The 25,665-nt window shown below is 46.5% G+C and overlaps 1 protein-coding gene across 3 annotated transcripts in view; it reads left to right on the plus strand.

Annotated features, from left to right (window-relative positions):
- Nucleotides 1-25,170, plus strand: part of ANKEF1 (ankyrin repeat and EF-hand domain containing 1) — a 44,599-nt gene extending 19,429 nt beyond the window's left edge. For all 3 annotated transcript variants that reach the window (XM_019549104.1, XM_019549106.1, XM_019549105.1), the window contains 4 exons: nt 3,779-4,005; nt 12,945-13,132; nt 16,066-16,209; nt 24,965-25,170. In XM_019549104.1, coding sequence (XP_019404649.1) covers nt 3,779-4,005; nt 12,945-13,132; nt 16,066-16,209; nt 24,965-25,117 — 712 coding nt within the window. In that variant the 3' untranslated portion in view covers nt 25,118-25,170. The remainder of the gene's footprint in view (nt 1-3,778; nt 4,006-12,944; nt 13,133-16,065; nt 16,210-24,964) is intronic.
- The last annotated feature ends 495 nt before the right edge of the window (nt 25,171-25,665 follow it).

Below are 25,665 nucleotides of genomic sequence, written 5' to 3' on the forward strand. Positions count from 1 at the left end.
TTCAAAGATCCGTGCCAGGGGCTGGGCTATGACGCTCGCCAGCTCCTTGAGTACCCTGGGGTGCAGGTTGTCAAGGCCAGCTGACTTGAAGGTATCCAGCTTCTCAAGGTGTTCCTTCACAAGGTCAGCATTGATGAGGGTAGGTCCTGCTAACATGGGGGCCAAGTTAGATCGAGGTAAGCCTTTGGGTGCCTGAGGCTACAGGTAGGCCAGAGGCCGATTGGGTGGAGCGGCTGAGGAAGAGCTGCAAGTAAACAATGGGGCGAGTCAGGAGCCCCTGATTGAGAGCAGCTGGGTCAGTGACCCAGTGAAAGACCAGAGGCAGAGTTAGTCCAGTGGTCTGCAAACCACCTAGCACTCGCTCAGATGAAGGCCACAGGAGAGGCCCAAGAGCCCACACGGTTGCTGCCCAGGGAGTGCAGGAAAACAAGCCCAAGGATGCTCCGGGTGAGGGCAGGGTAAGTGAAGCCCCATGGAAAAGGAGGGGCAGTACGAGTGTGGCCCTGCAAGGGGCGATAAGAGAGACCGTGTGAGAGGTAGCAGAGTGAGAGAGGCCTCAGTGAAAGGGAGATGGTCTGAGTGCAGCCCGTACAGGGCAGAAAGTGAGAGGTCTAAAACTGTTCTGAGCTGGGCTTGGCCTCACGCTGGAGCAGAGCACAGCTGTTAAAAATATCAGCGAGTGTTGAGATGCAGTATGGGGGTGGTTGGAGCTGCATACATAGGCCCAGTAGAACAGGGCATTCAAAGGGCAACCTCCCACTGAATTAAGACCCTCATTATTTAACAGCAAGGTGTGGCAGGTGAGAGAGGTGCATGTTAGCCCAGAAACAGGCAGGCGGGCCAACTTCTGATCAGCCCTGGGAAGCCCCCCCTGTTACACACATTCATATTTTGAAGGTGGAAAAATGGAGCCACCTAATGGTGACTTGCAGAAATGGTTCAAGGCAAGCTTTTGCTCATATCTTATGTCTGAATTTTGGGGGTTTCAGAAAAATATCCAATTTTAGTCCATGTGAAATGCAGGTACTCAACACCTCCCTTTGAGTTTCAAAAACTGCTGAATTCCCAATTAATGGATGCATTCTGAAAAATTCTGAAACTTCTCTGTTGCAGAACTCACAATACAACTAGCTGACTTTGCCCTCAAAAATTGGACCCTCAGTTACACCCTCAGCTGATATGCTATATAGCTGACATGGAATATAATATGTATATTAGGATTGAGGCTGCAGTCACATGTTGCAACCTAATATTTTTTCTACTTCAGACATTCTATAGGAAACTGTAGTTGACATAGGTGCTTGGGAAATGTAAATAATAAAATGTAAGATTTTATTTTGAACAAGAGTTGACAAATTAGAAAAATATAATTTAAACTATTATATGAACAGCTATAGAACCAGGGCAGGAAATACCAGGGTGTCTATTCATAAAGAAGAAGAAAAAGTATGTTAAGATATATGCAACAAGTTGCTACACACAACTGTGATTTTGAAAACCCCAATCTCTTAATTTTAAACATGATAAGCATTACATTACCTGAGCATAACTAGCCAGAAACCATATGGCTTGTGTCTAAGAATGAGCCATTACTTGTAGTCCTGCAGAGACTTAGACTTAGGCAGATGTGTACCTTTACTAGTTGAGTAATCCCAATGACATTGGCAGGATACATATTTTTGCATGAAGGTTTAAGTCTTTTAATCCTTAGTGGTTTACGCATTGTGCTCATAGGGCAAATTAACCTGTCCTGATTTCAGCAAACCTCTGCTGACTTCACACAGTATCAGATGCAATAGAGCTGACAGAGTTGTTGTTTGGGGATGATTATTAATGGGACTGGTGACTTATTTGAAGATATGAAAGAAGCATCTTTCATCTATTTGATCACTGGGGTAAGAACCACTGGGTTCTGCTCACGAGCCCTTGGTTTTCAGTCTCCCCTCTCAAGGGTTCCCTTAGCCATTTCAGGAGAACTGCTTGATCTTAGAGGGTAGAGGGTTTCCCCGCTATTCTGACCTCCATTTAAGGATATAACAAAACAGTAGTATCACATCTGGGTCCCACTCCTGTATCAATGGACTCTTGCATCCTTGCGAAACGCCCATAATTTTAGGTTCCCTGTGATTGGACAATACTTTTCAAATTGCTACATTTTTCTTAATACTATTCATTGCATATTACTTTCCTGTAAAAAATATTGAGAGTGAATAAAATGGAAAGGAAATGCAAAAAATCTTGATGGGGAAATACTAAAAACTGAGGAAACACACACAAAAATTTAACCCAAATGATAGATGGAAGAGAAGTCAGAATGAAAGCTATAGAAAGTGTAAGGAATTATCAGCATCTGAGCTCACTCTATATTTGATGAAGCTGCTATGCCAACAAAATTGCTGCAATACTGATTATTTCTGTTCTGTATCAACATGAAATATTCATGCTCCTTTTACTGACCTAACTCTTACTCTCTTTCCAGTTGCACATTTTATGCCTGTCATTCCATAGCTGGGCAGGATAAACAATATTTAGAGCTCCATGTAACCACACCAGTGTGGGAGTTTCAATAGTCATGTCTTCAGCTCTTAATAATTTAAATGGAATGCTCAAATATTATAACTTTTTTAACTTAAGGCTGCACGCACCTGTAGGGCTGGGTCTTCAGTTGGACTACATATGTCACTGCAGACAGTCTATTCAGATTGGATTATTGTAATTTACATTGGACATGTGGTAATCTATAGGTAGAGAAAGAGTTCAGAGATAAAAGCAATTATGAGTATTTTCAGGAGTCCATTTCATTATTGAATATGCATTTGTTAAATATATTGTGAAATCTAGGTCAGTGTGGGGGCCAACCTTTTTGGCAAATGTGCCAAAAATTAGCCCTGTACATTCCTCAAGTGCTACTTCTATTCCCTTCCTCTGACTGATCTGATGCTCTGGTTTCTGCTTCCTACCCCATGCTACCTGCCCAGTCTGCTTTCTGCTTCTTTCCTAGCTGCCACTGTGCTCCCTATCCCCTCTTTGATCTGCCCTTTGCCACTCATAGAGGCTCCTCATTCCACTTGTGGCATATGCGTGCCACAGGTTGACCATCCCTGACCTAACTGGCCTTGCCCTCTTTAAGACTGACATTTTTCAGAATACAACTGGATGTGCTTCCTTGAAGAAGACAAAGGGGAAGACAAACAAAAATCAGAGGAAGGGATCTCATAATTCGTTGCTTCAGCGATGTAGTGTTGGCAACACAAACTGTGACACAAATGCTACATCACCGTAGCTTGTCGCTATGATGATGTAATGTCCAAAAATAATCATGCACCACCAGGACTTTAGCAAGTACTAACTAAATGACTGCACAAGTACCAAATGCACAATCAGGGGAATGCGTAGACATATCCACTACAAGCAGCACAGTAGAAAATTACATAAATTGCTTACAAGCCTGTTTTCCCTTTCCTTATAGAAGTCTGATTCCAATAATGCAAGTAGGTATCATGCAGGTCTACAAAGGAAGAAGTAGGGTAGTGGTCACTAGGTACACAAACTGCTAAAATTCATATAATTCCATGAGAAGCTAAACCAAACATTTAAAACTATTTCAAAGCTGTATAGCAATGAGATAACAAGCCATGAAAAGGATGGTTATTACATTCTTCAAATATATTTAGCATGAAGATCATATTTACTGACCTAGATTTAGGAAAGAAAGCATTTAGGTACAGTAACCGTGCTCATCTTCATCTGTACACAGTCTCACTTCTTTCATTTACAGGGCAGATGTAAATGCAACTGACAATTTCATGTGGACTCCTCTGCACCATGCCTGCCATGCAGGACAGCAGGATATTGCTGAACTGCTAGTTAAGTCTGGAGGAGCGATAGATGCAGTTGCAATCAACAGTTCAACCCCACTGATGAGAGCCATTGAGAGCTGTAGACTGGATGCAGTGCAGTTTTTAATTGATGCTGGGGCTAAAGTCCAGATGACAAACAGAAAAGGTACGTCTATTTTGTTTGTACTATATAAAAAGCCTGGAGAGATTTTATTCCTTTGTTGTTTGTGTGGCTGCTGGGTTTTTTTTTAACATTTCTGTAAAAGCAGAGATGAGGCAGCATACTATATTTTAAGAGAAATAAGAAGAATCCATTTAAAGATCATCCTGTGCTAAAATATCTGGTGGTCAGGATGGTGATCTGGAGGCAGAACCAAGGCTAAATGTATAATGGTAATATGCATTTTCTTATTCTGCAGTGTTTGGGTTTTAGTTTGTAAAAAGCAGCACTCACATTTCAAATATCCAGGCTCTTCATCTTTTAGAGAAAAACTGAGTCTCAAACAAGTCCTTTATTTATCTAATTTGGTCTTCAAATAAGTATTAAGACTCAATGGGTACATCTACATGAGATGCTTTACTTTGTATTAGCATAGTTTACTGTGAAATAAGCATGTGAATCTACATCTGTACATTTTTACTTTTCAGTAAACCTGCCTAATCCCAAGTAAATTTGCTATCTGTAGATGCTTAGGATGGGAGGTAAGGATTTCCCAGCCCAAGCCCCATGACTGTGGAGCTTGGGCTCATCTCCCAGCAGCAGCCCCACAGTGTGGAACCAGCGCTGGGAGTTCCCTGCTGGCAGGGGATGGGGAGCTTGTTCCCAGCCAAACTCCGTGAGTGCAGAGCTGGTGCGGGAGCAAGTTCCCCAGTCCTTGCCCTACGTGCCTGAGTGGGGACAGTGTCCTTCTACTCCGGCAGCAGCCCCTTCTACCTGGTCACTATTGCAGACCGGGGGTGGGAAGCTTGTTCCCTACCTCCGCTCCATGGGCACTTGTACACGTGACCAAAATTGGACATTTTTGCAGTTTAATTGGATCATGCTGTACATGCTGCCAGTGGGCCCTGAACTGCAGAAAGGCTCAGACCTTCCCTCCACAGTGGTGGTGCCTCACGGGTGGCACCCACCCATTAGCAGCCCACCCAAGTGGCCCTGGGGGGCACCGCTGCCACAGAGGGAAGGACCAGGGCCCCCCGTAGCTAAGGGGTCACTCGGCCCACTGGCAGCTCGGCCCCTGGCCATGGGAGACACAGACAGGCGCCATCAAAAAAAAACAGGATTGGACCCTACACCATAGCAGTGACAGAAGCCCCTAAATTGAAACGGTGGGTTTTTAATCACCGCAATTAAAAATCCACCATTTCAGTTTGGGGAACTAAGCCCCCATCATGTGTACAAGCGGCCCATGATTGCATTTACGATTGCGAAGCAGGGGCTGGCAGCTCCCTGCATGGGAACAGTTCCCCACCCAGCCTGGAGGTGGCTGGGACCTGCCCCTGACTGGGACAGGTCCCAGCCAGCCCCAGACTAAACAGGGAAATACATGCAGGCTGGAGGTGGCTGGAGACTGTCCTGTTTCAGGCAGTCCCCAGCCAGCTCTGGGCTGCACATACAGGCTTCCTCATGCAGCCCAGGATCTGTTCCAGTCAGGGGCAGGTCCTAGCCCCATGCCCCAGTCAGGTGGTCAAGGCATAAGGCTTGGAAAGAGCTGCAGGGGTGGGGTAGGTCCCAGCTCCCTGCCCCAATTTGCCAGTGGGGCAGCTAGCAGCAAATGAGCACCCAAGGGGAGCCCAGAGCTTCCCCCAGTGGCAGCAGGGGCCCATTGTAGGGCTGCAAGGAACTGGGTACAACTCTGCTTCCTCATCCCCACATGGCTACACGCCTGCCCAAAAACCCTTACTCCAGAGTAGTTTACACAAGAGTAAATTTGGGCCAGAATAAATGCATGTGTAGATGCACCCAACATGAACAAAAATGTTTGCTTTGGAATACAACTCTGACAGGGGCTTTCGTAATATACAGAAGGTAGTGAGTTGCTGTCACAGTGAAGTAACGCTATGCAGGTGAAGCAAAAGACAAAAGAATTTGAGTCGTGACTAGTGTGTACATTCTGTCATTCACTATGATCACTCTGTTCTCAGCTTGATTTATGTGGCATCAGTGGGAAATACTTATTCCTATTCAGCATTTGACTGTTGTTCTCCAACAGAGAAAGTGACTAAACAGAAATTCTCTGAATTTATGCAGAAGCATTACTTGGTTGCAATGATAGATGGAGAGGTAGATTATTTATTTATTAGATGTATATTCTGCCCTATCTAAAAGGCACAGACCAGCTTCCAATGAACCAACAGAAAACTCACAGAACATTCATTAACATTGGTCAAATCTCAGTTGAGAAGCCATAACTTCATTTTATCTAGAAATTATAGCTCTATTATTTTACTTTGGTTTTGCACAATGTTATGAGGGATTCTCAGTAACCACAGTCTGTTGGTGTCATGCAGAAAAAAGCACTCCCAGCAAAATAATTTTCATTCAATGTAAGCAAAATAATTTTAATTCAATGTAAACAAAATAGAAAATTGACCTGGCACTTTAATGAGCTGATGGGATGAGAATCCAACTACTTGGTGTTATCCTGATCTCAGTAGAAAGGTGCGGAGGAAGGGTTCCTTATCTTTTGGACCCGATGATCTCATGAGGTCATGCAGTTTGGGGAATTCATGCATGCTGGGGTATTCCAGCCCTAGATTTCTGTGAATCTGTGTACTCTGGCCCACATACACTGCTACAAAAACTGGCAGGGGCCAGAAAAGGGCTGTGTTCCCCTTTTGAAGGTCAGTAACTCTAAAGATGCCTTATAGGCCTGAACATTGGAAGCACACAGGAGCTGAAAAGGGGGTCTTTGTAGTGTGTGCCACTATGGGGATGTTGGATTGTGCCCGGTGGTAGGCAGCTGTCACTTTTTACAACCCTAGAGTCTGTGTTTGGATAACTGAGAACTCACTCTAGCCACAAATTTCACAGTGAGCCAGATTGTCAAAGGTGCTCAGCACCCAGTTCCTCCCTTGAAGGCCCCTGTATAGGCAGGTCATTTTTCCAAAGGACATAGTGTCCCCAGTGAGGTCTGCTGGAAATGTGACACTTATGTAGATGCCAGATTGCCAAGCTCTTTTGAAAGTCTGGCCCTGTCCATCCCATTTGTGGTCTGTTTAATCACAACTCCTTGGCCTAAAAGGGGAAATATTTTTTTTAATATTTCTGTGTAGGTTCTGTGTAAGGGTTTTATTTTAACACAACTGTGAAAAGTTTTCTCTCTTCTTCTTGTGTCCTTGTCATAAACTAGATGTTTCCCAGAATTGTGCACAAGTGAGAGCTCTTTCCATTGCTGCAGCAAGGTTCTCCTTCCTACAGGTCTCACCAAGGAGTTGGCAAATAAGCATGTGCTCCATAGTCTGCATTTTGCTGCACTCACATATATTCATGTAATTAATATAGCCCCATTTGATCATAGGATCACAGAACTGGAAGGGACCTGTAAGATCATCGAGTCTGGTCCCCTGCCATGGGCAGGAAGTTATTGGGCTCAGATGAGCTCGACAAGGTGCCTGTCCATCCCCACCGTGATCACCTCCAAAGGGGGTGACTACACCACCTCTGCTGGGGAATGTGTTCCAGATTCTTATAGAAAGAAAGATTTTCCTTGTATCTAGCCTGAAGTTACCCTCTATTAGCTTATGCCCATTGGTCCTCATCCTCCCTTGAGCTGCCTTCCTGAAGAGTTGCTCCCCTAGTAGATCTTGATGCTCACCCCAGTGTACTTGTATGTGGCTATCAAGTCACCTCTCAGCCTTCTCTTACTCAGATTGAAAAGGCCCAGTTCCCGGAGTCTTTCCTTATAGGGCCTATTCTCCATGCTCTTAACCATATGGGTAGCTCTTCTTTCTACCCCCTCTAGCTTATCCATATCCTTCTTAAAGTGTGATGCCCAGAACCGGACACTGTAATCCAGCTGAGGCCTCACCAGCACTGAATAGAGGAGGAGGAGCACATCTCTGGCTGTATTGGACATGCATCGGCTGATACATGCCAGAGTTCTGTTTGTCTTTCTAGCAACCTCATCTCACTGATGGTTCATATTCATCTTCTGGTCAATTGTAACCCCCAGGTCTTGTTCAGATGCTGTGCCAGCTAGTGGACCACCACCCATCGTGTAGTTGTGGTGAGGGTTCTTCCTACCCAGATGAAGGACTTTGCACTTCTCCCTGTTAAACGTCATCTGATTCTGTTCCACCCATGAATACAGTCTGTCAAGGTTGTCCGGGGTCTTTACCCTATCCTCTGATGTGCCCATGCTTTCCCACAACTTGGTATCATCCCCAAACTTAATCATTGAGTTTTCTACCCCTTCATCCAAGTCAATACATATATTAAAGAGCATGGGTCCAAGCACTGATCTTTGGGGAACAACACTGGAGACAGCCATCCAGGATGAGGCCATCCTATTGAATACTGCCCTCTGGGAGAAGCCCCTAAGCCATTTGTCCACCCACCTTACTATAGATTGGTCCAGCCCTGTACTCTCCAGTTTGTTTGAAAGAAGCCCATGGGAAACAGAATCAAAGGTTTTACTGAAGTCTAAGTAAATTATACCAACTACATGTCCCTTGTCCAGATGGCTAGTTACCTGGTTGTAGAAGGACACAAGCTTTATCAAGCATGATCTACCCTTGACAAAGCCATGCTGGTTGCTTCTTAACACCCCAGCAGTTATCAGCTTGTAACTGATGGCCACCTTAACACATTTTTCAAAGATTTTACCCAGGACCAAGGTCAGACTGACTGGTCTGTAGTTTGCAGAATCATCCCATTTCCCTTTCTTAAAGGTGGGCACCACACTGGCCCTCTTCCAGTCACCTGAGACCACTCCTGTGTTCCATGACCCTTCAAACAACTTGGCTAGTAGCGCTGCTATAAGCTCAGCCAATTCTTTCAGGACTCTTGGGTGCAGGTTGTCAGACCCAGCAGACTTGAAAACATCCAAGTGTTATAGGAGATCACTCATCTGTTCAAGACTAATTTAATGTGTTCTGTTGTCTTCCCCATGTTCCCTGGGCCTCCGGTCAGGTGAACAGTCCCCCAGTTGATTTCAGGAATAAAGATGTGAAGTATGTATTTAGGAGTTCTGCCTTTTCACGGGCACTGACTGTGGGCTGGCCCTGAGTATTCAGTAGAGATCCCACAGTGGAGCCCGATTTCCGTCCCCCCACCCTGATCCCTATGTATCTGCAGAAGGACTTTTTGTTGTTTTTTATTCCAGTTACGAGCTTGATCTCCATGCCTGCCTTAGCTTTCTGTGTTTTGTATCTGCAGGCCCTGGCAATACAGATGTATTCCTCTCTGGTTGCTGAGCCGTTCTTCCATTGGTTATATGCTTCTTTTTTCTTTTTCAATAGCTCCCAAATATCCCTGTTGAGCCAAACAGGTCTATTGGCTCCTTTCCTGCTTTTTGCTTGCATGGGGATGGCCTGTTTTTGAGCTGTGAGAATTGCCTCCTTAAGGAAGCACCACCATTCCTAAACTCCCAAATTGTCCAGTTGCTGGTTGCAGAGGGCCTCTCCAACTAGCCTCTTGAGTTTGCCAAAATCTGCTGCCCTGAAATCTAGGGCTTCTGTTCTTCTGACTGATTTTCCAGTCTTATGGTGGATGGTGAACCTTATGAGGTCATGATTGCTGTCGCCTAGAGTACCACCAACCCTCAGGTTGCTTATGATGTCTTCCCCTTTGGTCTACATTAGATCCAGAGTGGCCTTACCCTTAGTAGGCCCTTCCACAATCTGTGTCAGAAACAGATTGTCTATTGTTGCCAAGAAATGGCTGACCTGCTGGAGGTGGCTGAGTGATCCTCCCAACAGATGTCAGGGTAGTTGGGGTCACCTATGACAATCATGTCTCTAGTGCTAGCTGCCTCACTCAGCTCTCAGGAGAATGCCTGATTGCTCACCTCATCTTGTAGTAGACTCCCACCATCAGGTCTCAGTCTCCTGATCCCCCTTGTATCCTGACCCAGAGGGTCTCTTGGGACCTTTCTCAGCTGTCAAATGTGACCTGCACAGATGGGTACCGCTCTTTCACATAGAAGGCCACACCTCCTCCCTTCTTCCCAACCTGATCCTTCCTGTAAAGCCTATAGCCCTCAATATTCACTGCCCAGTCATGTGTGTCATCGCACCAGGTCTCCATCAACCCAATCAGATCAAAATTCTTGTCAACTAGAAGGAGTGCCGGTTCCTCCTGTTTACTTCACATGCTTCTGGCACTCCCATAAAGACACCTGAGCTCTCCCCTAGTCACCTTAGGTTTTCTGTCATGCCACCTGTGTCTCAAGATGTCAGTACTTATCTGGACATCCAGGCTTGAATGCCCTCCCATGTGTCATTGTAGCTAGTGGATTCATGTACAGTAGTGGAACCTTGTCCCTGGCCCCTGGATGTGCCTAGTTTAAAGCCTTTCTCAGCAAGTCAGCAACTCATACCAAAGAGCTTCTTTCCTCTGCTTGTGAGATGAATACCATCCCTTGCATGTAGATTGCTGTAGTTAAACTGCTTACCAAGTTTGAGGTATCCAAAGCCCACATGGTGACACTATCTCCTAAGTCTTTGGTTGACCTCAGTCAGAGGGAGGAGTGCATCGAGGCCATGGCCTCTTACTGGGAGGATTGAGGAGAAGACAACTTGTTCTCCTAGGTCCTTTAGCTTCACCCCCATGGCCTTGTAGTCTCTCATGATCCTCCCAGGGCTGCTTCTCACTGTGTCATTGGTGCCCACGTTTGTTTTTGACCCAGTTTGCATGCACAGGCAATTCAGCCATCACCATGTTGGCCAGTCTAGATCTGCCCCTCTTGGAAGGTCTTTCTGGGATTCCAGGTCCATTTCAGAGCACCTAATTTCATGTAATCTTTCCTTCCATAACCTCAGTTGCACCCTATCAGCCATTGTGTCCAGTGGCACAACACTGGCTACAGAACTCTTTTGCATATTAAGCTGTTTAATTCTTCTGTATGACCATATAGTGGATGCCTGGGATCTTCCATCCACTGTGATCTTTCTTTTTGGCTTGGTACCGTTCTTCTGATATCAGGTGGCACAATGCCAGCCATTACGTACAGACTATCCTTTGGTATTGGCTTTAGACATCCTGTTATTTCATGACAGCTGTCATTTAGAATGGGATCTATTTTCTTGGTATGAACTGATCATTCGCATACTGGACATGCATACTTTGCAGTGGAGTAACGCAAGGCAACAGCAGTGGTTCTTAATGTTGCTGGGCTAGCTCCCCAGTTTGAGGTGACCAACTTTGGAAGTCTATTGTTGCAGGTTCTGACCCTCCCTTTTGTCTTCTCTACATGTGCTTTGAAAGTAAGTGTTCAGTTCAATAAAACTCCCTGGTACACAGGGTTCAGATGATTATTCAGTGGGATTCCATCCTAGATGATGTTTAATTTCTGCTTCTCTATGGCATATGTAAAAAGCTAAGCCCTGTGTCCTGGCATGAAGCTGGTTCTTATTGTAGTAATCTGAGAGGTTGCTCAATGCACATGTTAATTTGTTCTTGATAGTGGCAAAGTACTTCTCTTGTGACATGATGCAAAGACCATCAACATATATGAAATGCCTCCTATTATTCTGTATGGGATGGTCATTGGTATAAATGTTAAAAAGGATCTGTGCTAGCACCTTACCCTGTGGGAGGCCATTTCATTGTCATCTCTAGTGGCTCCATTTCTTGCACAGCTCTATGTAAAAACATCTAATCTCCAAAAGAGTTTGGATAAGCTGCACTAGGTGGTAGTCATGTGTCATATTGTAGACTTTGGCCAGCAGGCTTCAGTAGTTGACTTTTTTTGTATGCCACACTGGTAGATCTACAAACACAGCACCTGTTATCATCTCTTTCTCAAATCCATCTTCTACATGCTGGGTGATGTTTAGTATTTGGCTAGTGCAGGACATGTCTGGTGTAAATCTAGCTTGTTGTGGTATTAGATATTGTTCAATATGAAGTGAAAGCCGAATGAAGATAAGGCATTCATAAACCTTATAAAGATGTCATGGAAGTAACACTGGCCTAAAGTTCTCTGGGCCAGAGGCATCCTGGCTTTAAAAGAGCTATTACATGGGCTTGTTGCCATAATTTAGGCATTCCAAAGTTTGATGAGCAATTGTTAAAAGGCATAATACCCACAACTTGGTTGCAGGACTGAAGTGTTTGTTCTGCTCTGTGCACAGGTCATTGAGTCCAGTTGCTTTGCCATTCTTCAAGTGACTTATTCTTACTAGAAAGTATAAGTATGTGAAATGTCAAAGTTGTTGCTATATTCCTTGTGCTTTATTCCTTGTGCTCCTACATGCAGTGGGAATGTGATAAAAACCTTGTTTATAGGAGTGTTCCTGCTATCATATAAAATGAAATATATATGTATATATTGCCAATACAGAATATTTATGTTTGTAGTTATTTTCAAAGCATGGGACTGCTATCAGGGGTTAGGGTATTATTATGGTTGGGATGTTGAACTCCGTAGTTCCTAATGAATTCACAGGGATTTGAAAGTGCTCTGTTAGTTCCATGCTCTTTCTTTAAGAGAGTAACAAACCTTTTGACTGTCCATTGTCCTCCAGTAGGCACTGGAATATGTGGAAATCCCTGATCATGCAGTACACTGGCTATTTCCTTAGGGGGTGCTGAGTAACCCCAGCTTCAGGAAGTCAGCACTTTGTGGGACCAGGTTTTGCCTGGGTTCAAATACAAGTGACATGTGTCATGCTAATAAAGTTGCAAGGCCTGGAAACACCCAAAACAACTTATGGGTATGATTTTGCAATCCTTAATCACATTTATGGTATTTGTTCCTGCAGACACACCCAGTGATGGCATACAGGTTGTTGCATATGTAAACAGCATTTAACAGGTCGTGAGACAGTTCTGTAGATTGCAGTGAATTATGCAGTTACAGCCACCAGAGCGATGGTCTGTTTCCTTGGATAATTCAGCTACCGCTGCTGCTTCTTACCATTCACACTGTTTTTGTTAAACAGGACAGAATACTTTGGATATTGCAAAAGCATATGCTGATTTTAGATTAATCAACTTGCTGCAGGAGAAACTGGACCGTCTACCAAAGGCAGCAGAGAACAAAGTAGAAAAAGGGAAAAAAGGTGGCAAACCCCCGCCATCTCCTAAGCCCAAGCAGAAGCCTGAAGAGGCTGAAGCAGTGAAAGAAGAGGTATGATACCTGGGGAAGGGTAACGAGAAATCACGAAGGAGATTTGTTTTTTTTCCATAGGCCAGTGTTTATAAATGATTTGCATTTAGTTTCCCTCCCAACTTTTGCATACAGACACTTTTACAAAGTGCTTTTATAAGCAATCGTAAGTAGGTAGCTCATCTGGTAGTTTAGGCACTGGCCTGTGCATCAGATATGCATTCAGTCCCCACTCTGCCACAAGTTTGTCTGCTATTGAGCATGAAGGCAGCTACCTTTATACACAAATTAAATAAGATACACACATGTATTATAAAAAACAAACCATGGGGATTGTCCTGTCTATATAAATTAGAAACTCTTTGGGGAAAAAGCAGATGCCTCTAGGTGCTATTGTGTTCATATTCTTCTTATGGCAGGTGTAGAACACCCCAAGACAAGTAAGAGCTCAAAGTCTCAACTTTCACTCCGGTGCCCCTACCCCTCACAGTTACCAGTATCCGACCATGTATTCACACCACATTCTCTTCCTACAGGCATAATACAAGACCCTTTTTTCCTATAACATTACCAATTCTTTAACATTTCCAACCCAATAGACTCAAAACAAAATAAGAATGTTGCAGATTAGATTGGTAGAAAACATGATGCGATGGGCATTGCATGAACACTAGAGATGTTCCAGTGGATTTAGTGACTGAGTAGCAACCTGGAGCTCAGAAATATGTAGAAAGTTACAGATGAAGAGCTCAGTGGTCATCCCTTGGCTATAGCCAAACTGTCCCAACAGGATCTGCAGGAAACATCCTGCATCTGCACTGCACCAGAAATAGCTTCAGGTTACTTCATGAGTGGGAGTAATCAGTTATGAAGTAACAAGAACCCAATAGTGTATTGTAGAAGGGGAGACTGAGGCATGAAGGTGTTAGGTGTTTTGCCCAAGGTCACACAGGAGGGCTGTGGCAGAGCCAGAAACAGCATCTGGATCTTCAGAGGCTCAAACCTTTACCTAAAAGCTCAGCCTTACTTTCTGCTCACCTATGCAGTCAGAACACAAACCCCTTTGATCCCTTGTATCATTTGGGCTGAGCGCTGTTATCAATCAGAAGATTTGGCAACTCAAAGCCAGGAAGGAACATAATTACTGTCATACCTATGGGCATCTAAACATCTTATTGTAGCTTTTGACTATAGCCTAGAGCAGCGGTTCTCAATCAGGGGTCCGCAGTCCCCTGGGGGCTGCAAGCAGGATTCAGGGGTCCCTGGGAGCTGCAGATCTGGTGCAGTCATGATCTCTGAGGTCAGCTGAGGTACCCCACACCTGGGCTGAATCTGTTGCCACTGCCAGGCTCACAGAAAAGTACAGATTTTCTCCCTTAAAGGAGAAGAATGTGGGAAACCATAGGTTTCCCTTTGAAGGCTAGCAGCGTTCCAGCTTGCAAGGGGCTGCCTGAGGCTAGGAGGAGCAGGAGAAGGCCAATATGGCACACATGCACATAGCAGCCAAGCAGCAGTGTAGAGCAGCTCCCCACAGGTAAGCTGGGAGGGGAGGGGGCATGGACAATGTGTTGAAGGGTGGGGGAGGACACATGCCCCCATCTCCCCCTGATTTCTGTGCCCACAATGGGCATAGGGCTGCAGCCTGGTCAGACTGGCCAGCAGGACCTAGCATGGGAGGGAGCTTGGGGTTGGGAGTGATGGGCACCAGCAGGGGGCTGCAGGTTGGGAGTGAGGGGGGACTTCAAGTCCAAAAAAGGTTGAGAACCACTGGCCTAGAGTACTTCTTTTGTTTAAAGTTAGTGCTTTGAAAAGCTCCATGTGTCAGGACACTGCTGCTACTTTGAAATAGCAAAGTACTTGTTCATCCATTGCACCTGTGAATTAATTAATTATCCTAGAACAGTGTCACTCACTACCCTGCCTGCTGCCTGGCAGTCCAATAGCTACATATTTTACAGAATAGAAGTGAAGGGGAAAGAAATGCCCTTGGCCCCCACATAATCTATATAGTCATCCCTGCATGGTACTGTAAAGACTGAGTGGCAGAAGACCAGGATTTCTTAAAAGGAAATGCTATTTCTTGAGATAATTTGGCCTGATCAGGAAGCTCCTGAAATGACTGGAAAGTCTTCAATTGAGATAATTAGTAATTGAGCCAGGCCTGCTGATTCTTTTTCTCTTCTTCAAACTGGGTCTGTGGATTATCTCATATGCTACCTCTTTACATGTTGACTGAAATAATTGAGTCCTATTTTTCAATCTCTGAATCTGTTCTACTTGAATGTTCTGTTCCCTTACACATTTGCTGGAGCCCTGCCAGAACCCTGAGTACCTTATCATTGTCCCCTAATTCACCAGCAAGTGCTGACTGTAATGGTTTCACTGTGCTTATGGCACTTCAAATTAGGTCTCTCTCCTGAGCTTTTCAGGGCTGCTTATTAATCAGCCCCAGGGGATGGTATTTACAAACCAAAAGCAAATACTCTTTCTGGGGCAAAAAGGGCTTTTTCTATAGCAGTCCTGCCCTTGGTGACCTAGAGGATAAGTGACTAGAGCAAAAAAACAAAATCTGGTTCCGATCTCCATGGTGTAGGGACTGCTACAGTCTCTGAGCTTCCAGCATGCTTTTAGTTAAGGGCTTGTTAAATGTGTGGAACATGGAGAAAGCACCAAGTCTAAACAGTTCAGCTGATTCTTGTGCAAGCATTAAAATTTCCTGTAAATTCCCCAGCATCCCAATTTACTAAGTGCTTCCCTTATTTGTATTATTGGGAAATGTTTATAGATTCTCTTGAAAAACTTGATTCTGTAATGAAAATGCTTTCCAGGCTGGCCATGCCCCTTCCCTCCCTTCTGCCCAGATGGTGGGTAAAAGAAATTCTAGATGTTGTAGGATGCACCCATTGTTTGAACACCTGATATATTTATTTAGTTGATGCTTGCTTGTGTTTCAGGTTGCACAGATACCTTTGCCAATTGTAGAAAAATCTATTTTTGAAGAGAAGGAAGAATCCCCCATGGACAATGTTATTCATCTGAATTCACTGATAACCAGCGGCGCTACTAAGAAAGTTGATATCACATATATACCCAGAAAAGTAAGTCTGTTAGCAGAACCTGAATAATACTGTGTTTTGACACTGAAATGAGGATGATAATAAGCTCAGATGCTCAGCAGGTGTAAATGTATACAGCTTGACTGCAGTCAGATTTAGGTCATAGGAGCAGGACCCTTTTACACCAACAAACCACCTGGCCTAACATATTTAGAAATATCACAAATATTCAGCTTTTCTCATGATATGGAGTCAGGATTTTCCAGATTTAGTGTTAGTGAATGTGTGTGCACAACACTTTAAAGTGGGCTAAAAGCTCTTGCACCACTTTAATGGTGTTGGTGTTTGCATGCCTCAGTGGCGTATTGCACATTAATTCCAGCTGCTGTAGGAAATTCAGCGTAATGTGCCTCAAATGACTTGTGGCGCAGCAAACTAAAACTCCTCTAAGGAACTCTATAGCAGTCCTGCCCTTGGTGACCTAGAGGATGGAGGAGTTTTAGTTTGTTGCCCCTACAGCTGCAGAGTGAAGCACTGGGCTCTGTGCAGCTCTACAGGAAGCCCTGCAGCAGCCCGGGAAGGCAGGCTTTGCCCAAGAAAGGCAGCAAGCCTGATCTTTTTTTTTTTTTTTTTACCCCTAGAGCCTGCCTGCATGCTTGAGCTGCATAGGGGCTTGGTGCTTCCCTCCGTGGCTGCTGTGCGCCCTGTGACTCCCCGAGCAGGGTGCCTGCAGGCGGGTACTGCCTGGGGAGCAGGGGTGGGTGCGGGCACCGCTGCCACAGAGGGAAGCACCAGCCCCCCTCCGCAGCCCAGGGACTGCTCCACCTGCTGGCAGCTCACCCTCCCCTCCCCACCAGAGAGGCAGGTAAGTCAGAGGCATGTGTGCATGACACAGGGGCTTAATCAGCTCTAAATTGAAGCAGTGTTTTTTAAAACCTACTGCTTGAATTTAGGGTCCCCGTTTTGGCTACACATGCCCAGTGTAAGCATGGATCCATATAACTGTCTAATCCCTTGTCAGAGCCTGCGAGGATCTTGACTTCATTGAAATCTCAGTTTCAAAGAAAGCATTTTCTTCTGACTGAGTACAAACTAATGTCTCCAGCATTTTTTATTTTACTTCCAATCAGTAGATCATAACATGCAACAGTCTAGTAAAAATAAAGGTGTTTTTTTCTCTGAAAAACAGTTACCATTTCAGCAATGATTGTGTGACAAGGTGCAAGTGTGATTCCAAGGTGACAAGATCCATGTTTTTAATCTCTTCTACAGCTGTTTGTGGGACTGGCTGCAAGAATAAGAGCTTTGAAAACAAAGAGTGGTGGGGGAGCTTCTTGAAAAGCCAGGCTGCCATTTGACTGGCCTAAGGAGTTGTTCAATTATATTTTAAAAAGTCATTGAGAAAATAAATTCACATTATTCACATTTACCTTTGAGGAAAAGGCCCAGCTAAAGGCAACTTTTTGGATTTTTTTTTTAACAGCTAAGTCTCTTTTCTCATTAGATAAGGACCATAAAAACACTTTAATTGGGATTGGCCTGTGGAATTTACTGCCACAAGATTTTACTGACATCAGGATCTTAGCAGGATCCAAGAGGGGATTAGATAATTATATAGTTCCATGTTTACAGTAATAAATATTAAAACTAAATAAGATGTTTTAAAAATACAAATCCATATGCTTCAGAGAATAAACCATCTTCTCACTGAGGGGAGTTAGGAGAGAATTTTCCCTGGCATGTTGTCCCACAGTTGCCTATCTGAAGGTTTATTATACCTTCTTCGGAAACAGCTGCTGCTAGCTGCTCCTAGTGACAGGTTACTGGATGGAAAAAAAAAAAAATCACTGCTCTGATCCTGTGTGGCAATTCTTGCTTCGCTAAATTATTGTAACCTGACGTAACACACACACCAGGGATCCCTCCAAGGCAACCCTGTTAGTTGCAGATAAATTTATGGCAGGAGTGTCAAACTCACCTGGGGCTTAGGGTTGGATCAGGAACACAGGAATTCTTGTGGGACTAGTCCAGACTGAGCTATGGGGGCAGCTGGTGTGTCCACTGCAGTGGCAGGGACTGGGGTGATGGTGGCGGGTCCAGAGGGGGCAGTGATTGTCTGGAGATGGTGACAGATTTCATGATGGGGGAGCAGGTCTGATGGTGGCAGGAGTCTGGGAGTGGCAGTGGTTGGAGTGTGGGGCTGTATCCAGATATGCAGGCCCATGTTGTTTGTGGTGCCACAAACCTCTTTGAGGCACTGGAAACAGAACACAAGGAATATTAAAACATGGCCTGTGCTGCAGATTTGCAGTGCGGGTTGAAATTTAACAAAAAACCCCTCAAAAACCCTGGGGAAAAAAAAGCAGTGCAATGCATGTCCAAGAAGCCTGTCTACTGGCCAGGCTTTCATGCTGCCTGACCCGTGTTCCTGCTGCTCCAGGCCACCGGGGAAGACTGCTGAGGCCAGCACCAGTGCTGGCTCCAGCCTGCAGTTCTTCCTGGCAGAAGACTTAGGAGGTGCTGGGCACAGATGCAGGGGCAATTTCTGTTGATGCAGGTGCGTGCTCCTGCATGTCTGGACATGGCCTGGGGTATGTAACAAGGGTTCAGAGACAGCTGTGGCAGCGAGCCAAACTCACCACCGATGGCTATAGCCAGTGGGGCCGAACAGTCCTGCATTTTGTGACGGGCTACATCCCCAAACTTCTGGTGGCCTGCTGGTAGCCCAGCAGGCTGGACAGAGAGGCTCCACAGGTCAGATCTGACCCACAGGCTGTTTGACACCACTGATCTATAGAGGCAACAATCAGATCCCAGTCCTCTTTCAAAAACTTATCCTAAGACATTTCTGCTTCAGTAACAATGCTCTGCCTGCAGTACGTACCTGCAGCTTCCTTTATTGCACAAGACTACACATTTTGAAACCATGACTGACTTTGGCAGGAGCATTTGCCACCCACTTCATCTTTGATGCCACACAACAGTGACAGAGAAGGCTTGTTAGAATAAGAAAGCATCACTCCTAAAGGTACTTTCCCTGTGCTTCCCTATGGAGTTATTGCCTACTAACTTCCTTCAGTCACAGTTTCAAAAGAAAGAAGTAGTGTGCATAGTATACTCTTGCAATGATGATGCAGTGAATCACTTCTGATCCTTTGGGATGAGTAAACCAGATTCATTTGGCAATTTAAATCATAGGCTCATATAATCATAGAAAATTAGGGTTGGAAGGAACCTCAGGAGGTCATCTAGTCCAATCCCCTGCTCAAATCAGGGCCGTCCCTAACTAGATCAACCCAGCCAAAGCTTTGTCTAGCTGTGTCTTGAAAACCTCCCAGGATGGGGATTCCAGAACTTCTCTGGGTAACCTGTTCCAGTGCTTCACCACCCTCCTAGTGAGAGCTCTCTCAATCACCACATATTTTCAAACACAATGGCCAGCAGCTCTGCAAACATATTAGCCAGCTCCCTCAGCACCCTCAGATGCATTGCATCTGGCCCCATAGACTTGTATACATCCAGCTTTTCTAAATAGTCCCTAACCTGTTCTTTTGCCATTGTCTGCTCACCTCCTTCACAAACTGTGCTGCCACGTGCAGTGTCTGGGAGCTGATCTCACCTGTGAAGACTGAGGTGAAAAAGGCATTGAGTACTTCAGCCTTTTCTGCATCATCTGTCACTAGGTTACCTCCCCATTCAGGGAGGAACCCACACTTTCCCTGATTTTCCTCTTGTTATTGACATACTTGTAGAAACCCTTCTTGTTACCCTTCACATTCCTTCCTAGTGGCAACTCCAGCTTTGGCCTTCCTCCAGAGGAAGGCCTTTAGTCGTCTCTCCAAGTCTCCACTTCTTGTAAGCTTCTAGGCCTGTGAGAAGCAGCAAGTATTTGCTTCAGATTCAGATTTGGATTTGGCTGGTTTAGAGGGACAGTGATTTGATTCAGTGATTGGAATCACTGTCCTTATTCGATTTGGCTAATTCAGATCTGGAGCTTGGCACCAATTTGGAGATCTGGCCATAGACGATACAGGCAGCCGTCCTCAGTGTTGCTGGACACAGCTGCCTCCAGCTGGTAAGTCTGTTGTGGTGGACAGAGGAGGGGGGAGGGAAATGGCATGGGTGGGGGCAGATAAATGCCTCCACAGCAAAGCAGGGATTGGGGCTGGGACAAGCTGCCCAGCTGGGGTGGGGGAGCTCCTGTCACTGCGCACTGCATGCCGCCAGTCCAGGAGCTGCTCTTCTGGTGGCTCCTCCAGCAGCTCTCACTGCTGGTCCAGGAGGGCATGGGAGTGGGCATGTGCCCCCTGATATGCGCAGGGTGGGCTGGGCTGGGCTGGGCTGCACTCTGGATGGGCGACAGAAAGCGCTGGGAGTGGGAGCTATGCCCTCCTGCCACTCACCCAGCCAGGGAGGGGAGGTGTGGGACGGTGCCACTGCACTGCCTCTTGGACAAGCAGAGCACAGCAGCAGAAGCCACTCTAGCCTCCCTGCACCTCCAGGACAAGCCACGGCTTCACCTCACACTACCCCAGCTGGGCGAGCAGCAGCAGGGCATGGGGGCGGGCACGTGCACCCAGATCAGGGTGGGTCTAGCGGCAGGGGCTATGGGAAATTTTAGGGTGGCTGCAGACACTCCTGCAGCCCCTACTCCACTGAGCTCTATGGGTCGGGCAGAGCCAGGGCTGAGCTCAGGGCTGCAGCTGGGGCTAGCCATCTGGAGCACAACCCTGGCTCCATGCACCCTGCAGAGCACAGCCTGACGGTGGGCTCTGGGACTAGCCTCCCAGAGTGCGCCTGGCCCAGCCTGTCCTGCACAGATCCAGGGGCACACATCCTATCCCATGCCTTTTCAGACCGGTGGTGAAAGCTGCCAGAGGAACCACCGGAAGAACAGCAACCAGACATGCAGCACACAGTGGCAGGAGTCCCCTGCCCTGAGTCCTGTGCCCCCTCCCCTTGCCCCAACTGGGAAACCTGTCCCAGCTCTAGCCCCAATCCCTCCCTCACTGTGGGGGTGTTCATCTGCCCCACCCCCCCATGCCCGTTCCGTCCCCCCTCTGCCCATCACAACAGACTTACCAGCTGGAGGCAACTGTGTCCAGTGTCATCAAGGACTGCTGCCTGTATAGTCTATGGCTGAATCTCTGAATCTCTCTGAATCAATTCAGAGGCTTCTTCATAGTTTCATAGTTTCTAGGGTCAGAAGGGACCTGAGCAGATCATCAAGTCCGACCCCCTGCCATGGCAGGAAAGGGTAGGAGCCAGCACCACTTCTCTTGGAAGCTGGTTCCAGACCCTAGCCGCCCTGACCGTGAAGTGGTGCCTCCTGATATCTAGCCTAAAACTACCCTCTGCCAGCTTGTGACCATTATTAATAATTGATTCAGACCCTTTAATGTGTATCCTGATTTGATTCAGATTCGGCAATTTGCCCACCGAATTAGGCTGAATCTCCTCTGAATTGAATCAGCTACCAAAGCTTCACACAGCCCTATAAGCTTCCTTTAACTTACTGAAGAGTTCCCTTCTAAGCTAAGCTGGTCTTCTTCCATACTTGCTAGTCTTCCTGCTCACCAAGCTAGTTTGTTCCTGTGTGCTCAGTAAGGTTTCTTTAAAATACAACCAGCTCTCCTGTTCTCCTTTCCACTTCAGACTGGCCTCCTAGGGGATTCTGCCTATCAGTTCCTTGAGTGAGTCAGAGTCTGCTTTTCTGAAGACCAGGGTCATTACTGTGCTTCTCTCCTTCCTTCCTTTCCTCAGGATCATGAACCTAATCATCTCATGGTTGCTGCTGCCCTAATTGCCATCCACTACTACAGTGGTTCCCAATCTGTAGTACGCATGCTACTAGTGGTATGCAGACAATTTGTCAGTGGTATGCATGCCCCACCCAGAACTTCTGCCCATGAGGGTCAGAGTGAGGTGCCCATGTATATGCCCCGCAACATACCCTATTGCACCTTGCTCCCACCCTCATGGGCAGAAGGGCCAAGCTCCACCAATACACAGCTTCCGGGTGGAGCTGCTGGTGCTGCAGCCCCTGGGGTCCTGCTCTGCTTCCCTGGTCTCCTGCTGGCTCTGGACAGCAGACAGGGAAGCAGCAGGGCAGGGCTGCAGCTGAGCGGAAGCACGTGGCTTGGGGCTGAGGATGGCAGCAGTGCAGAGCCTGTACCCGGTGGGTATGAGGGAAGGTGAGGTGTGTGGGGATGTGCCCACACTTCCCTCATGGTGTGCAGCCCTGGCAGGCAGTAGGAGCGGCAGCGTTAGATGAGGGCGCTCAGGGCACTTGTGCCCGGCACAGGTGCCCTGTGGGGCATGGTTCCAGCCAGCACTGCACATTGCAGTGAGGGGTGCAGCCTCTGCTGGGCTGTCAGCATCACTGGTGATCCCCACATGCACGTGTAGCTCTCACACTTGCCAGGCATGGAAGAGAAGCCCCTTCCATGCCCGGCAAATGTGCTGGACCAGACTGTCTTCCCCAATGGGGCTGTGTGGCACAGGAGGGAAGATGCAGGCATCTTCCCCTGGGGAGTGGGGAAGGCAGTCCGCTCCAGTGCATGGGGCTTCTCTCCTGTGCCCATCAAGTGAAGGGAGTGCTAGCAATACAGACTGTCCAGTGGAGGATGCTCCTCTCACTGCAATGTGCAGCGCTGGCTGGAGCCATGCCCTGCTGGGCACCTGAGCCCTGAGTACCCTGAGCACCCCTGCCTGCCACTGCTCTATGGTGGGGAGTGCAAGGAGTCCCCACACCCCCCCCTCCTCCCTCATACCCCACTGTGGCAGGACACTGTTTGTGCCTGCCACTTTAAGACCTGGGGCCAAGCAGTCAGCAGGTATTTAATTGTGGCAGCCATTTTAGAGCTCTGGCTGCCCATGTAAACAGGACATTTTGCTGTTGGCTGGAGGCTTCATGGAACATCCTGGAGGTAAGGGCTGGAGTTGTAGGGGATGGTCAGGAGGCTCCTGGTCCTGGGCATGACCTAAAACTGCACCTGGCAGGGAGTGGGTGGCTTGGTGGGGCTCTCAGTGGCGTGGGAGCCCCCAGGAAATGCCAGGCCTGTTACCACCCCGGTGAAAGGTAGGTCGGAGTGCCTTAACCCCTAGGCCCCACAACCGGGTGGGTCACCTGCTAATAGGGCCAGAAGGCCCCAGAGATAGAGCTGGGCTATAGACTCAGACTGATTGAGAAAGTACCCTCGACTGGTTAATGGTGGGGCCAGGACCAGCACCAAGAAGGTCAAAAGGGCCAGGGGCCCACTGCGAGGGACCCCCAAGCTAGGAGGCCCTGGGGTTTCCAACTGGCCTTGGAGGTGATGGCCAGAGGTCCCGGCGGGACCATACCCTAGAGGGGAAAATAGTTTCAGGGAGCTAGATAGCCTGAATGAAGGTGGGGTAGGCTGGCTGAATGGAGGGATCTTGAAGGGGCCCAGTGTGGGGCTGGTGAGAGTAACAGCTGGATGCCATCTGTGAGACATGGCTTGCGGTGTAGGGGAGGTACGGAGCCGCAGATACCACCCCTTGGCCTCGGGGCAAGGAAATGGGCGGCCTCCCAGTTAATTAACAACAATTAATTAATTAATTAACATCAAGGCGTGTTGGGTGAGAAGGCGGGCAGTTGGCCAGGAACAGGTGGGCAGGCCAAAGGCAAATTGGCCCAGAGAGGGCCCCCCCATTACACTCATAAACCCCACACACTCACACAACCTGCCTCCACAACTCCCCACATATATACAACCCCCAACATACCCTATGCTCCCACACACACACAGCCATACCCCCTCACAACCCCTCCCACACCTTACTATACACACACACAACCACATCCCCCAACCTTCCCCCCCACACACACACACACTCCACCACACACACACATGCATGCACACATACACCACCTTAAGTGCTGGTGGTATTTAAGGTTGTATTGTTTTAAACTGGTGGTATGCAATCTGTCAGAGTTTGGGAATCGCTGCACTAGTACATCTCCCACCAGTTTTTCCCTGTTTGTGAGCAGCAGATCAAGAACAGCATGGTCCCTATTTGGCCTCTCCAAAACCTGCTCCTGGAAATTGTCCCCAACACTCTCCAAAAACTTCCTGGACTGCCAGTGAACTGTTATATTGCCCTCTCAGCAGATGTCAGGGTGATTGAAGTCCTGCATGAGAACCTGGGCCTGTGATCGAGAAACTTCCGCTAGCTGTTTGAAGAAAGCCTCATCCATCTAATGACTGGCATTCGGTCTTCTTTCCTGTGCCATTGCTGGGGAAAGCCCATGGAATGTTCTTTACTGTAGCTACTAATGATGCTTGCATGTTTCACAAGGAAACTCTCCAACTGTATGTAGAAAATTCTGGGAAAGGTACTAGTTCTTCTAGGTAGGGGAATGAGAAGAACGTTTCAATGAGCTCTTTCATACTTTACAACATCTGGGAGATATTTTGTGACTATACTGCCCAATTGTAGGGCAGAATTGTCAAAAGGAGCAAAGGGATAGAGGGTTTTCAAATGCACTGGAGTAAGAAAAATAGATTTCTAATTTCCATCAGAAGACAATGCCCTTTAGGCACCTAACTCCTGTAAGCACTTTTGAAAATTCCTTATCTAAATTGACCTGAGCTGGTATAAAAGAACTCCCTGTCAATATAACCAATCAACTAAATAATCAAGAATTAGACCATCTGGTATTCAATTTTGATCTTGAAAAACCCAGTGTTCTTTCAGAATGTTTCATACAGGAATGTATGGGCATTATCTGTTAATTAGGACATACTGAACCTTAATTAACTTTGTTTTCCAGATTTGGACTCCTGAAGCTACAACAGAAGATCTAATAAGAAAGCGGGAATTGCGTCGTGAGCGTTTTACTTACGAGGTGGACTTTGAAGACTTCATGATGCCTTTTAAGCGGAATTTCATGGAAAAAGCACGTCAATTAGAAATGGCTTCCTAAATTAAAGCCATGGCTTTCTTTTGAATAAAGTTCAGAAGGGGATTAAAAGACAATTCTGTCTTCCTTTGTGAGGACAAGATCATGTAGCCCTTATTTAACATCTGACAATTATGATACCATTTTTGCATAACTCTTTTTTTCCTTTCTACAAACTAGTTTCCTTGCATTGAAGGGTCAAGGGCTTAAACTTGGAAGATGCTGCGTCAGCTCCAAGGTTCCAGAAGCCTCAGAGGAGCGGTCCCTGGCTTGCCAGGGCACTCAGTCCACAAAGTCAGCTGATATAAGAAATGCATCCTCTTTATTTAAAGCCATTTTTTGGAAACAGGGAACAGCTCTTCCAAGGGCAAGTAGTAGTTTTATTTTTTTTTCTCTTAGGATATTAAAATGATAGTATGTGAACAGGATAATTTAATGATCGAATAAATCATATATAGATGTCCTCATTTGGCTCAGTGAAACTGGGTCTTCAGTGAAGGCAAAATCATTGTGTTTCACTTTTCAGAGAGACAGTAGACATATTCCTACTACTTAAAATTCAGACCAAGCCA

Source organism: Crocodylus porosus, unplaced genomic scaffold, assembly GCF_001723895.1.
Source record: "Crocodylus porosus isolate Cpor-Errol unplaced genomic scaffold, CroPor_comp1, whole genome shotgun sequence".
In the NCBI taxonomy this organism is placed as follows: domain Eukaryota; kingdom Metazoa; phylum Chordata; order Crocodylia; family Crocodylidae; genus Crocodylus; species Crocodylus porosus.